Genomic DNA, 14878 nt, shown 5'->3' with positions numbered 1-14878 from the left:
GGCTTTGAGTCCGGGACAAGTGAGTTGGATCAGATAGTGTAGGCTATTACTGAAAAGCATTCCACTGAAAAGCATTCAGCAGGGGAGAGTGGTGTCTGCACTTCATGGAGGACAGTCATTCTGGGCTGTCACATTACTTCTGGGTAGAGGCAACTCTCCTGGTACCTCACTGGCCTAGATTTTGATGCCTGCTTCTCCTGGTATAACTTGGATCTGGGTCAACAATTCCCATCTTTGGCTAGGGTAGCTGGGAAGGGAGGCTCAAGGCTTGGTCTGAAATAGCAACCCTGGGAGAATGTGCCTTCCCAAGGCTAGCAGTTAGTCCTTGTGTTCACAGTCACAGTCACAGTCACAATCATCCTGCTTGCTCTAAAGGTAGCCCATCAGTTTTTTCAGTAAAGGTGGGTTTTGTTTTATTGGTGGGAGAAGTTTGTTCTATTTTTCAGAGGACTGGAGAAGCACACAACCAGTCAGCTCCTTCTTTCTTCTTCATCCCTAGCCCCTCTTCTTTTTGATGTAACCCGAAATTTCTTCTAGAAAACTCTAGAGAATTGGTCAAGTTCCCAAGTGTTCACAAAACTAATGCTTTTCATGTCTAGCTGCAGTCAGGTTCCTGTAAGGGTCTGAAGTGTGGCCGAGGAGTCCTCCAGAGGTTAGGGACTGCTCTGCCCTGCTGCAGGCCTGCTCTGCCTGAGGAAGAATGTAAGTGCAAACTATTTATGTTCAGTAGTGATTTTACCAGAGGCTGTAGAAGACAAAAGACATAAGAATGCTAGGAGCGCCCCTGGGCCCTTTTCTGAGACAAGAATCTTGTTTCTTTGAAGTGTCCTTGGTGTGGAGGTAGTAATTCAGTTTCTATTTTTGAAATGCTATGAGATGTGTGCAGTAGCACTGCCCCCTGCTGGTCATTTTGTATAATGCAGCAAAAGTGGAAACACCATGGGATGACTCCAAAGCTAGAAACACAAGAGACTAACATTGAATGTACAAATGCCGTGAACTTTTAATTGTTTACCTTGTAGGAGTCCTAGAGAAAGGTACGACTCCATTCACCATTTGTAGAATGGTTCTGTAAAATGATATTCCTGAGACTATCAGGAAGCTGATAATCTCCTGTCCTGCTGTGTCAACTTCATATGGAGCAATGATTTCACTAGCAATCTCTTCTGTCTGCTGTTGGCAGTTTTTTGTTTTCAAATTAAAATGAACAGGATTTTCTTGTTGGTTGGATTGTGTGTCATGCAAACAGATCACAAATATTTATGTCTGTCTTTCATGGATATACGAAACAACACATATCAATCTTAATGGAAACAAAAAATATTTAAATTTAGCAATGGCTGGAAGATGGCTCAGTGTTAAAAGTGCCTGCAGCGTAAGCAAGTGTGAGGACCTGAGATCAAATCCTCAGAACCCACATAAAAGCTAGATGCCTAGCAGGAACATCATAATCCCAGCCCTTCTTCAACAAGGAGATGGGTGATAGAGACAGGAGAATCCCAGGAGTTCCTGGGCCAGCTGTTTTTGCATATACAGTGGGAAAAACAGCAGAGACTCTGTCTCAAACAAGGTGGAAGGTGAGGGATGATACCCGAGGTTGTCCACCAACCTCCATACATGTGCTGGGGCATGTGTGCACCTGCATTCACACGCACAAATGTTCGAGTATGTACATACTTACACATGCTATAATACATGCATGCACACACACATACAAAATTAAAATAAATAAAATAAAAAGGCAAGTGAAAGTTGTATTTCTACAGGAGAACATGTACCTTAGTTTTGTCTGAAGTGATAGGGATATAAATTGTAGAGTTAGTGACTGTGGTTCCGTGTGCTCTATCATAAACCATGGAGAGGAGGATGGGGAGGTAAAACACCCTTGGAGCTTTCTGCCCTGGGATTTTTTTTTTTTTTTTTTTTTTGGTTTTTCGAGACAGGGTTTCTCTGTGTAGCTTTGCGCCTTTCCTGGGACTCACTTGGTAGCCCAGGCTGGCCTCGAACTCACAGAGATCCGCCTGGCTCTGCCTCCCGAGTGCTGGGATTAAAGGCGTGCGCCACCACCGCCCGGCTTGCCCTGGGATTTTTAGAGAGGTTTTCTAAACAGCTTCACCAGGCCTCCCTTTGTGAACTCTCATATTTGTTAACATCTGAGTTCAATGTCAGTTCTAACAAAGCCCAGCTTTGCCATCTTCTGAGATGCCCACCTGGGCTCTGAGAACATTCCCTGTTTTAGCAGCTTGGTGTGGACTCATGTGTTGGAGGACAACCCTTTAAAGGAAGTTTGGGACCCAAGGATGGCCAGTTGTGTGGGAATCTGTTAGATGTAGCCTGGTTAACCTCTCCAAACATGCCAGGCTGAGGTTCTAGTTCTAATGAAGGTGATGGAGGCATCAGCCTCACTTAGGTGTTGATGCAGCCTCGGAAACCTAGAAAAGGGAGGTTGCTTTTTCCCACTTAAGACCCAAATGTAGCTGACTGGAAGAGTGTCCAGACTGTTAGTGGTAGCATGAACATACTCTGGAGCACATGTGCCTTGTTCTTTTTAAAAATTAGATTAAAACAAATAAACTTAGCTGGGCGTGGTGGCACACGCCTTTAATCCCAACACTCAGGAGGCAGAGGCAGGGGGATCTCTGTGATTTCAAGGCCAGCGTGGTCTACAGAGCGAGTTTCAGGACAGCAGGGCTGTTATACAGAGAACCCTGTCTTGAAAAACTGAAATTTTTTTTTTCCTTCGAGACAGGGTTTCTCTGTATAGCTTTGCGCCTTTCCTGGAACTCGCCTTGGAGACCAGGCTGGCCTCAAACTCACAGAGATCCACCTGCCTCTGCCTCCCGAGTGCTGGGATTAAAGGCGTGCGCCGCCGCCGCCACCACCACCCTGCAAAAATTTTTTTTATACAGTATATTTTGATTGTATTCTTTTCCTGACCCCAAGTTCTTTCCAGCTCTCTACCATCCAACTTCATGTTCTCTCTCACACAAAACAAAAGCCAAAAGGACAAAAAAAGTCAAACCAACTCAACCAAACAAGCATACAAAAGCCTGGAGTCTGTTTGTTTCAGCTAACTACTCCTGAGCAGGCAGCCTGCCCTGGAGTGTGGCTGATACACCCTGTGAACTTTATTATGGGAAACCGATTTTTCCTTTCCTGACAGCTATCATTTGCAAGTAGCTTCTCGGTTAGGGGTGTGTCCACTTTCACTTCTCTTGCTGAGATTTTGTCTTTCTGGAACGTGTGATGGCCCTGTGCTTGTCACAGTCTTAGTGAGTCCCTGTGTGCCTCCGGCCTGTTATGTCAGAAAGACGGTGTTTCCTTGACATTATCCACCACCTCTAGCTCTTACAGTCTCTCTGCCTCCTCCTCCACACAGATCCCTTGAGGAAGGGGTTTGATGAAGGCATCCCAGTTAGGAGCTGAGTGCTCCAAGGTCTCTCACTGTCTGCCCATTGTCCAGCTGTGGATCTCTTTGTTAGTAGCCGTCTACTGCAAGAAGAACTCTGATGAGGGTTGAGTGGAACATTGATCTATGGGTGTAACATATGCCATTGAGAGTCATTTTGTTGCTGTGTTCATTTACTAGAACAACAGTAGGAGGTTTTCCACCAGGCCCTATGACTGATCTAGTCTCCAGTTGTTGGTCTCATAACTAGTGTTGGGTATGCATTATATATCACGGAGTGGGCCTTAAATCCAATAAAAAAGTGATTGGTTATTCCTACAACATTTGTACCCCTATTGTATCAGTCTCTGATTACTTTTCTCTTCCAGTAGTGGGCAAAGTTTCTTTGAGCACCCTGAATGCTAGTCAGTAGGGAATAGCTTCTAGTTGGGGACCAGCTAGATTTCTCTCTACATGTTCAATGAAATAAGAAAGTGGTGTTTTCAGCAATAGGACTTTACCTTCAGGTTGTAGAGGGTAACCAATAAATAGCATTGGCAATAGCCTGTGATTTTTTTGGGGGGGGATGAAAATGGTCTCCTTTCATGTGCCTTGTTGTTAACTATGTCCTCTGTTTTTCCCCCCAGTTGCAAACGAAGCAGGAGATAAGAATGCCCGTCCACTTGCCCGCTTCTCCCGTGAGTAAATTTTGCTTCACTCTTCCTGGGCTCCCTTAGAACATGTTCATTGGAGGCCTTTGCTCACGTGATTGTGATTTACCTCTATGATTCTGTGAGGTGTTACTCAAACAGTGATGTAGGAAATGTCTCCTGCTGGTTAATATTGCACTTCAGCTGCACCATACATGAGCTACCCTGGGCCATGGGCTTTTTGGTCATTGGAACTGTGGCCTCCAAGCTGTGCTCTAGGGCTTTGCGTTTTGAAGCTTAGTTTCTAGAGCAGCCGAATCAGTCTTACACTTGCTTTTGAGAAATGTAGAGCCCCAGGCTCCCACTCCAAACCTCCTGACACACGACCTGTATTGGAAGAAATTCCTAGTTGTTTCTTGTTCACAGCACAGTTTTGAGAGGTGCTATTTAAGGCACTACAGAGAGGGGGTGGTTAGTGACACTGAAGGGAGGAAGCTTCACTCACTATTCCGCCTATCCGTGTGTAAAGCATCATTGCAATCCACAGTGGATTTGTGCATTTACACCACTGTCTTGGTGACACTTTGCAGCTCAGATGGATTGAATGGCTTCCCTTGGGCTCAGGAATATTCCCAAGGCTGCAGCCAGGCTGTTGTTTCCTACCAAATCTGTCCAGGTCCTGATCTTGATAAGAATGTAGCCATCAAAAGCTTCTCAAAGGCTTCCATGCCCATGTGACCAGTAAATTACATAGCAAGTTTGTGGATACCCTAGAATGAATGGGTTCCAGTGAAGGCAGTGGGGATGCTGGAACCAGAGAAGGGCTGGGTAGGATGCCCTGTAAACCTGCTCTGCTTCAAGTGGAGAAGTGGTTGGCTCTTAAATACATAAAAGCAGATGGAGACTCCCCTTACCCCAACATGATTATTGCCTAACTTGCTTTTCCTTAATTTTATTTATGCTTTTCTGGGCCCTGGATTTCCAATCTGAAAAATGGAATTAATAACTTTTATGGAATTGTTGACATCCCATCCCATCATTGTTTTTCCCCACGTGGGGTTGATGATCCCTGAGTGTAACACGACCAGAGTGATCTTAACACATCAAGTTAAAAGTATAATTTTTCTATTTATAGGGATTCCTCTAAATGCTGCTCTCACTGTTTTTGGAAAGTTTCAACTTTTCGGGTTGATTTCACCAGAGATGGTTTTTATAGAACTGTAATGATGTCTGCTTAATGACAGAGCACTAAGTACTTGCCTTGTAGACAATACAATGAACACCAAAAATGGGCCCGATTTTTCACTGTCCTCCTTCTTGGAACCACCATTTCCAAAATAAGTATGTCAGTGAGGATGATGGATATGCTTTTATCCCTTTTATTTTTATTCTTCATCTCTTGAGCAACAGTCAGGAGGATGAACAATCTGGAGTGGTAACTTGATCATGCCACGTGCAGGATTTACCTTGATGGGAATTCCTGACACATCACAGGTGTGGGAAGAGAAAGGGGTCCTCGTACCATGAAGCCAGGAGGCTTGGAGCAGTAAGTCCCTTTATGGACGGAAAAGGTGATTTCTCTTGTAGGTAACTTCTACAGCTTCTAAGTTATGTGATTGATTTGAAAGGATGGCATGTCACATGACAGCTTGTTAGCTAGAGGTCAATGAGGACACCGGGGGTGAAAGTCTGTGTGGGAAAAATGGTTCTCAGCAATCCTGTGAGGCAAGGCCAACTCAGAGCAGGAAAAAGTGTCTTGACAGAGTGCAGTACCCTGGGAGAACGCCAGAGGGGGTGTTAGGTGCTGTCTCTCTCGGTAGCAAGTCCTAGAGAGAGGGGGAGTTGATGGAATTTAGTAAGGGAAGAAAATTCTCACTGTACCATTGTTGAGTTACCACTATTCATGTGCCACGCTGGGAGAATGGTAGGATGAAGCACTCAACGTGGAAAGAGGGCCAGAATCCAGATGATACTCTGGAGATGGGAAGGTAAAGGACCACGTCTTTCCATCTTTTGCTTTTAACAAGACAGAGATAGGTGGAAAGCCCGGTGAGGGTATGTTATCCAGTGGAATGACAATCAGGAGCCTTTGCTGTGAGGCCTGGACCCAGACAGGAGAAGGAAGCAGCAGGGTGAGGAATCGGTCCTGGGGGACTTCAGGTCCTGTCTTCTCCTTCATTTCTAGCTCCAGCTTTGACTTTTGATCAGCCTGGCTTCAATCAGAGCATCTGCTTAATAAGCGTGGGCAGATAGTAGTGCAGAGGTCATCGTTTGAAAGGGCACCTATTGTGAGGGTAGCCATTCTGAGACTGGAGCCCTATCAGCATCACTGGCCCTTCACTCCTGTGTCTGGAGGGGTCAGAAGGGCTGATATGCAGAGAAAGTGGTTTCTAATCTTAGAAAAGCTATTCCCCTTGTCAGGGAATAAGAGCCATGTGTAGTGTTCAGGCCCAGCCACAGTGTGGCAGGACGAGTTCAGACTGTGCTGTACTTCTGCACTCCAGGGGCCCCAAGATGTTGCATGCTACTTTGGACTAGTCCTGTGAAGGAGGTCCAGGGTACTCAAGAGACATGCAGAGGACACAGTGGTCCCATAGTTTACATAGTCACACAGTTTTATTCTGAAGTTCTTATTGCTTCTCTAGAAGATGGGAGAATGATTTCTCCCTGAGAAGAGCAATCATTGAAAAAAAAAAATAGTGGATTTGGATTGGTTTATCCGACAGTGGTTAAGAAAGCACTGGTTGACCTTCCAGAAGACCTATGTTCATTTCCAGAACCCACACAGTGGCTCAGACCTGCCATAACTCCAGTTCTAGGGGACCCTATGTCCTCTTCTGGCCCCCCCCCCCCCATACATGCAGGCAAAACACCTTCCCACATAAAACAAAAATGAAAGAAAATTGTGATGTCAGAAGCAGCAGGAAAAATTGAAGCTGATTATTAATGCCTTTAGATTTGGCCCATCTTATTTGGGAGGGAAAAGTATAGATGTTGATGGAGATAGATCTCCTGTTGAAGAGCTCTGGCAATGAGGGAAGATGGCTGATGACGCTAGGGTCTTAGCAACGATGTGCGTTAGCATAAGCACTGGGGCAGGGTTGAGACCGAGACCAAGATAGCACGTTCTGCTGGTGATGCTTGAGTTGTGACAGGGAGTGCTTGGGTCCAGAGAAGTTTTTCTAGATTGTCACCATTAGGAAGGGCTCTCACAAACAATGGGAGCCTAAGTTTCAAAGGGATGGATTCTGGAACCAGGATAATGAGAAGGAAGAACTGGGCTGTGGGCTGCAGCTAGTGATTGGGCTGTCAGTATTCTTAGGGGTGTGTGTGGTGGAAGAGGTGTAAAGAACCCAGGGAAGACGGCCTCAGCAGCATGCAAGGTTTTTTGCAGGCTGAAGTGGCAAACTCATAGAAACAGAGATCAGAAATTGACTACTGGGCGATGGAGTGAGTAGAGGTTGGGAAGTTGTTTTCAGTGGGTGTGAAGTTTCAGTTATGAAAGATGAGCAAATCTTTGAGATCCGCTGTTCACAGTGTAAAGCATGTTAAGGGATAGCTTGTACTACATCCTCAAACCACAAGCCCCAAGAAACCAGAACAACAACAACAACAACAAAAAAAAAAAAACCAGATGGACAAGAGGCCACTTTGGAGGTGAAGGATGGATGTGCTTAGTAGTACCCTGATGGTGGTGATGGCATCATGGGTATATGCTTATGACTCAATGTCAAAATGTACACTTTAAATCAATGTACTTTCAGATATTGATTATTTCTCAATAAAACTAAAAAAAAAAAAAGCAGAGGTATGGGGGCAGGGAGCAGAAGCTGGATTTGAGAATTTCTTTTGGTTTCTCATATGTACTCCAAAGTATTTCTGAATACTTCAGCTCCTCCTCTAGGTCTCTCCTGGACACTCTGCAGGGTCTGAGCTTCTCTGTCTCCTACTCATCCAGTGGTGGCTCTAGAATGTCTACTGGTGATGGACATGGCAGGTCCATGGTTCTCATGTGGAGTCCCAGGATCTTTTCAGAAATGCAGATTCTCAGATCGTATTCTACTTTCTGCTGATATGGAGAGTGTTGGGGTGGGTCCTCATTACCTGTGTTTTAGCAAATTTTGTCACACCAGAACTTGAGAGCCAGTGATATCACTGGAAGGACTAAATACTGGTGGAGTTGGAGACAGATCCAGGATGCAGAACAGAGTATGCTTTTTGTCTAACTGCAGACCAGTTTCTGATCCCCCAAGAGGAGATAACAGTATCTGCTCCTAGATCCACATGTGAAACTTAAGTAATTAAAAAATAAGATTAGAAGGTTTTGAGTGTGGCTCCAGAGAGGGCAAGGAAGACGTGATCTGACGATTCCACTCCTAGTTCATCTTCTTTTTACTCTCTTGGTGTGTAAAACATTAGGATGGTGTTTTAAGTTCCAGCAAAAGATACATTTGGATAACTTGAAAACACCTTCATTTTTTAAATACATAAAGAAATACTGAATAAAACATTTAAAAGTGATTTATAATATAAAGAAAGAACCTTATGGGTTCTAGCAATGAAGGAAGAATTTATTATCAGTGTAGCTAGCTATATTCACACCGATTCCATATCTTTTCCATAGCCTTTGGTACCATGTTTTAATGCCTATCTAATGAGAGAATTTGGATTATGCACTATGGGGAACTCGATCTGAAACCTAAATTGGACTTTTAAAACATGATAGATTTTGTTTTCCAAAAGTGTTTGCATCTTTCCCATCCCACATGTTCTTTTTAGAGTGTGAGACCACTAAACCTCATACTGAGACCTATGCCTGCATCTTCTACTGTAAATGTAGCAGAAATAATGTGATGTGTCTTGGCAAGTTATATCATCAAAGACAATGTGGCTTCCACCTGCTGCAAGCTGGGATGTACTTAGGGTGGCCACTGTGCTGTGAAGAGTGAGAAAGAGGATGTCTAGTGATATAGAAGATGTTTGAGAAAATAATCACTATTCTAGTCAAATAACACACACACACACACACACACACACACACACACACACACACGCATCTTATTCCAACCCATGCCAAAAAAATGCTGATTGGAAAACTTGGATGCTTAGCCTTACAAAGCTGTATTAAGGTGGAACAATACCCTTGTGAGGGTAGCCTCAGAATAGATCAGCTGGGGGAGCTATGGCTTTCCTCTGCATTCTAATTCTATCTGCCAGGAGCTCAGCATCCCTCTGCCTTCCTGAGGGGTGCTACCAGAGGGTCCTGGTGAAGAGCTATCACATCATTGCCCAGCCACCATGGTGTCATCCTTATCCATGTATCAGTAGAGATCACACATGGAACAAGGAATATTACCTCTCTTTCTGTTTTCTGGGTATCATTGGAACAGTGGCAGCCTAGTGGGGACCTTATGCACATTCACTTTACAGTAATGTGCTAGTATCCCATCTTTCTCTGCTTGTGTGTCAGAGAGTAAGACAAATAAAATCCAGGCCAAGACACACTTACTCCATCTTCTAAAAGAGTTCAAGTGGAATCTTGAAAGCAGCCAGAGAAAACAGACAACTGGCTGGTAGAGGGAAAACAATGTGAATAAGGGCAGATTCCTCACCGGAAGCCATAGAAACACAATGTTTTCAAGTGTTAAAAGAATTGCCAACCCAGAAACTTTCAACCAGTGGGATGTTCCCCTGGAATGAAGCAACAATCTACACATTAGAAGATGAAGACAAAAATCAGGCTGAAGGAAGTTATTAAACAAAAGGAAACTTAAAATGAAAAGCCTTGCAAGACCGGACAAGGCTTGCAAGGGAAGGACAGCAAAGACCAAGTACAAGGAAATAAAGTTTCATCTCTGAGTTTTCTAAATTACTTACGGTATTTGAAGACAAATCACAAAATTACCTGATGTGGTTCTACGTGTACATAAAGCAAATATCATAATTAGTATGTGTACTATTAAAAATATAATTATATTTCATATTGGGAAAACAAAGGGATATAAGTGAATATTAATAGTTCTATACTTGAATTGGCAAACAATCTCTCTATAAGACATTTTATAGTATTTATTATTACATTATTTATCCAATTTATAATTCCGTATCCAGTATACCTACTTAGAAAACTACAGAGGTACCCTGTAGATAAAATGGAATCCTAAAAGCATTCAAGTAAGTCTCAGGAGGAATAGAGGGATGAAAAAACAAACAAAGCAAATGTAAGTCCCCAGTATAAATACATTACATTAAAATGATCTAAGTATAGCAATGAATGGGCAGATTTTCATAGTCGATTATAAAACATGACCAGCTACGTATTTCCTATAAGAAACAAATATAACCATTTAAGCAAGTTGAAAGTTAAAGAATGGAAAAAGAGGGCCATATTAACATTAATCAATGGAAATCTCCAGTATATCCTCAGATCAAAGACATGTTAGAGACCACGCAATCAAGAGTCAGGAACATTGTGTCATGGTAGTGATCAGCTCACCAGGAAGACACAAATCTTTGATGTCTATTTACCGGTGACTGAGCTGTAAAGCAGAATCTGACAGAGCTAAAATGAGAAACAGATAGCTAGCTACACAATTAGAGGTTTCAACACACCTCCTCCAATCATACATAGAACATACAGAAGAAAGGTTATAGAACTCAAAACCACCAACAATCAGCAGTATTTAATTGCTGTTAAGTGAATACTTCATTCAGTAACTGTCAAATATGCATTTCCTTCCAAAGTGTGCAAAGGGTACATCCCAAGATAGTCTGACCCCAGGTCACAACACAATCTTAAGAAATTTAAAAGAATAGAAATTGTGCAGAATGTGATCTCTAAGTTATAATGGAACTAATAAGAAAACCCCTAGAGGCAGGCCTTCAAACAATTGGAAGTTAACACCACACTTCAATCATGAAGATGAGGTCTTAAGAGGAATAAAATCATGCTGTATTGAGTCAGGATAAAGATGCAGTTTGTCAAAGTTTATGGTACTCAAAATTTACACTTTGCTCAAACAGGATTGAGGGGAAAGTTTGCTGCACCTGAATGTATGCATGTATTAAAAAGAAGTCCAAAATCAATCTTCAGAACTTTGAAAAAGAGCTAAACAAACTCAAATCAATCACCATGAAGTAAATAATAAAGTCAAGAGCATTAATTAGTGACATTAAAAACCAAGATACATGGATGTGCTGTATAAGTATAGACTGCATCTACAATGGCATTCCCAGGTGTAAAGCTTCCGTACTTGAAACTGAGTGACAATGTAGCTGCCTTCATGTACTTTATGATGCTGGCACAGTGAAGAAACAGACTAATTGTATTTCTGAAAGTAAATCCCCAAGTGTTAAACCACACTTGTCTGTGAGTAAAAAAATAAAGACAACAAAGAGATTGGTCTTCGAAAGATCCATAACATTGGGAGACTTCTAGCAAATCACAAATATAAAAAATGAAACCTAATATCATGGCCAGCAGGTATCAGACAGACAATATCTCTGCAGTAGATACTCAAAGCCCATCCCCCATAGTGACATACTTCCTCCAACAAGGCCACACCTACTCCAACAAAGCCACATCTCTTAATAGTGCCACTCACTTTGGGGGCCATTTTATTTCAAACCACCACAAATGGTCTGTCTTCCAAGTCAGTAAATCTTGTGGAGGTGGGTTTCCTAATCCAACAGAGCAGGTAGGAAAGCAGGACAAGGGGGGAGCTACTTGAGTCAGAAATTAGAAGCACACCCAATATAATGGAAGCTGCTGGGGAGGAAGACAAGGCTGATGAGACGTTCATACAAAATTTTCATGTGGTGCCTACAATCTGAGATGCAGGCAGTTTAGCACCAGATGAAAACTTAACCCTGAGAGTCAACCTTGGCCTTAGAGGTATAAAGATGAGTAAGTCACAGTTCTTTTCCCTAAGTAGCTTATTGCCAGCGGATGACCTACTCTATTTATTTTATTACCAGTAATGCATAATTTGGGCCCAAAGGGGAAAAAGTTCTCTATTTTACTGTATTTCCAAGCAACTGGTTTCTAACACATTTGTTTTTGACCACAGAACACATGTTGTTTAAGGTCGAAGGTTAGTGTGTCATATTTTTCCGAGTATTCACAGTTCTTTTGTATGTACTATAGCTCTGATTTCATTCCCACCAAGTTTTTATAACGAAGTTAAAAATCAGCCCCGAAATGTCCCAAAGGAATAGTAGGTAGATTTGCATATGAGTCATCTAGCAGATGGTGAATCATGAATATCTGCATGCTTTGCAGACACTAACTTGTTTCAAGGTAGTTATGCATTAAAAAAAAAATTCCCTAAATGTTGGGGATGGGTTATGAGTGTCTGAATTAGTGAAAATATAAACTGTAGAAAACTTTAAAAATGCTCTCATGTAACTCTCAACTATTCATCTAACCAATGCCCTCATATTACACTAACGTAATCAGATGCCTGTCCAATAGAGTTTTAGAATGCTATTGGAAACAATGGCCCTTTAATCTTGTCTGCTTCACTACTCTGTTGAACAGGCTCATTCTTTTTATATGGATAAAGAACCATCAAGAATTTTCCTCTTAGAATTGACGGTCTCAGTTGATTGGCTTGATCTGTTTGGGAGGCATCCAGGCAGTGGGACCCGGTCCTGTGCTCATTGCATAAGTCGGCTGTTTGAAACCTGGGGCCTATGCAGGATCGCTTGGCTCAGCCTGGGAGGAGGGGACTGGACCTGCCTGGACTGAGTCTACAGGTTGATCCCAATCCTCGGGGGAGTCTTTGCCCTGGAGGAGATGGGAATGGGGGGTGGGCTGGGGGGAAGGGGAGGGGGGCGGGAGGGGGGAGAACAAGGGAATCCGTGGTTGATATGTAGAATTAAATTATATTATAAAATAAAATAAAAAATATAAAAAAAAGAATTGACAGTCTCATTGTCTAATGTTCTGCTGCATCAGATTAATCTGTAAATAGACTTTGAGGATGAGGTAGGAGCTCTGCATGGCCACGAGGCTATGCTTTATAACACTCCATCTCTGCTCTACCTGCTCCCTTCTTTCATAAGTAAGTATGTCCCACTACTCCCCGCTCCAGAGATATTTGTGTATCCATGTTGATTGTTGCAATATTTACCATAGCTGGTAAATAGAACCACCCTATAGTTGTATATGGTTCCTTCTAGATGTCCATCAATAGAAAATGGATAAAGTGTGGTACCTATACACACTAGGATTTTATGAAAATGTAAAGAAAAACAAAATCCTCATTTTTTAAAAAGTATGATGGAACTAGAAGTCATTATTATGATAAAAAATCAAACTGAAAGACAAATGCCATAAGTTTCTGTCATATGTGGAACCTAGGTTTTAGTGTGTGTGCATGCGTGTGTGTTGGGGGGATGTCATGAAACTAAAAAGGAGAACCTAACAAGGGATGAAGAGATCTTAAGGGAGAGGGCTGTACAGGGAGGTAATGGAATGCTGGAATGTGTGTGAGGGGACAGCGGAGGAAGCTGATTAGGGAGTGAGGCAAGAGGGGTGCAGGGGAAAGAGGGGTGCAGGGGACAGGGGGGCCAGTGGGGAGGGGACAGATAAGAACAAAACATGCAGACGCCATAGGAAACTCTTTTCTTTGTACACTTACTTAAATTGATTAAAAAAAATAAAGCCCAGTAGGGAATTTGCTGGGCGGATATTCCAGGTGTTATAGACTTCTAGACAGACCCGTAGGAATTTAATAGCGTCGGTGGCTCGACTCTGTCATACTGCTCCTTTCCCCTGCTTTCTGTACTACCCCTTCAGTCTTAGTGAGTAAAATCCCAGAGAAGAACCTCATCTCAGGGGAAGGATGGATACAAAGTCATGCCGCAGACACTTTGGGAACCACTGAGACATTTTTCGCTCCCTTTCTGGAGAATTAAATTTCCTCCCTACTCCCTGCTTTGCAAGACTCTAAATTCTCAGCTTCTGCCAGCTGAGATTTTATACATTTTTAAAAACCCAGAACAAGTTGATTAAGTCACTTGTCAGGATGAAATAGAATCACCATATCACCTTGGGCTCCTCCTGCCGCCAGTTTATTAGGCTGCCTCCATGAGGCACAGTACAAAAGGAATCTGCGTTGACTTCTGATTTACATTCTTCTCCTTTGCTTGCACCCTTGTCTTTTCCCCATTAAACTTACCTTGCGTGGTTCCTCCTCCCGGTAGCTGAGCTCCCTTCCCTAAAGCTACAAACTGCTTCCTCAAGGCCTGAGACAAGAATCTCCCCCAGTGAATCTTGTTTCCTGTGTAAAAGACTTTCTGGAACACGGACCATTCTTCTTAAGCTACGTTTTGTATCTGTGTTTGCTCTTATAAAGAGTGTTATGTATCACCCAGAACCCGGAATGAGGAAAGTGAGAATTTTGGTTAAAGTGATCAGTTTTTTTTCTCACTCTATGATCCATGTTATTCAATCTCCTGGAGACTTAATGTGCTAATGTTCAACAGGACTTGAAGAAGCATTAGTCCAATAGTTACTAAGGCAGTTCTCATCAGATATCATAGCACTTCTCAGTGTATAGTGAGTACTGGATGGTGTCACATTGGAATGTGACTGCTCCTTCTCGTGCTGTGCTTAAGCTACAGATAACTGCTAGTGGAGTTTATGAATCAAGTTGATTGACAGTTAGTCTAGAAGGGCTATGGGATAGACAAAAAGCTGTCATTGTGAAGTGAGGGAAAGGATTTATAGCAGGGACATAGAGGGGAGAGCAGGAGAATGGGTAGGTCCTGAACTGGATAGGTCGGAGGAGCACACAGCTGGATTTGGAGGCAGGAGGAGCAGATGAGATGGAGT

General features: G+C 42.8%; 1 protein-coding gene across 3 annotated transcripts in view; it reads left to right on the top strand.

Annotated features, from left to right (window-relative positions):
* The window catches only part of Pde1c (phosphodiesterase 1C), a 375343-nt gene that overhangs the window by 74105 nt on the left and 286360 nt on the right, over positions 1–14878 (top strand). For all 3 annotated transcript variants that reach the window (XM_059257885.1, XM_059257883.1, XM_059257884.1), the window contains exon 2: positions 4036–4086. In XM_059257885.1, coding sequence (XP_059113868.1) covers positions 4036–4086 — 51 coding nt within the window. The remainder of the gene's footprint in view (positions 1–4035; positions 4087–14878) is intronic.

This window comes from Peromyscus eremicus, chromosome 3 (genome assembly GCF_949786415.1).
Source record: "Peromyscus eremicus chromosome 3, PerEre_H2_v1, whole genome shotgun sequence".
NCBI lineage: Eukaryota > Metazoa > Chordata > Mammalia > Rodentia > Cricetidae > Peromyscus > Peromyscus eremicus.
This window is presented reverse-complemented; position numbering and strand designations above follow the sequence as displayed.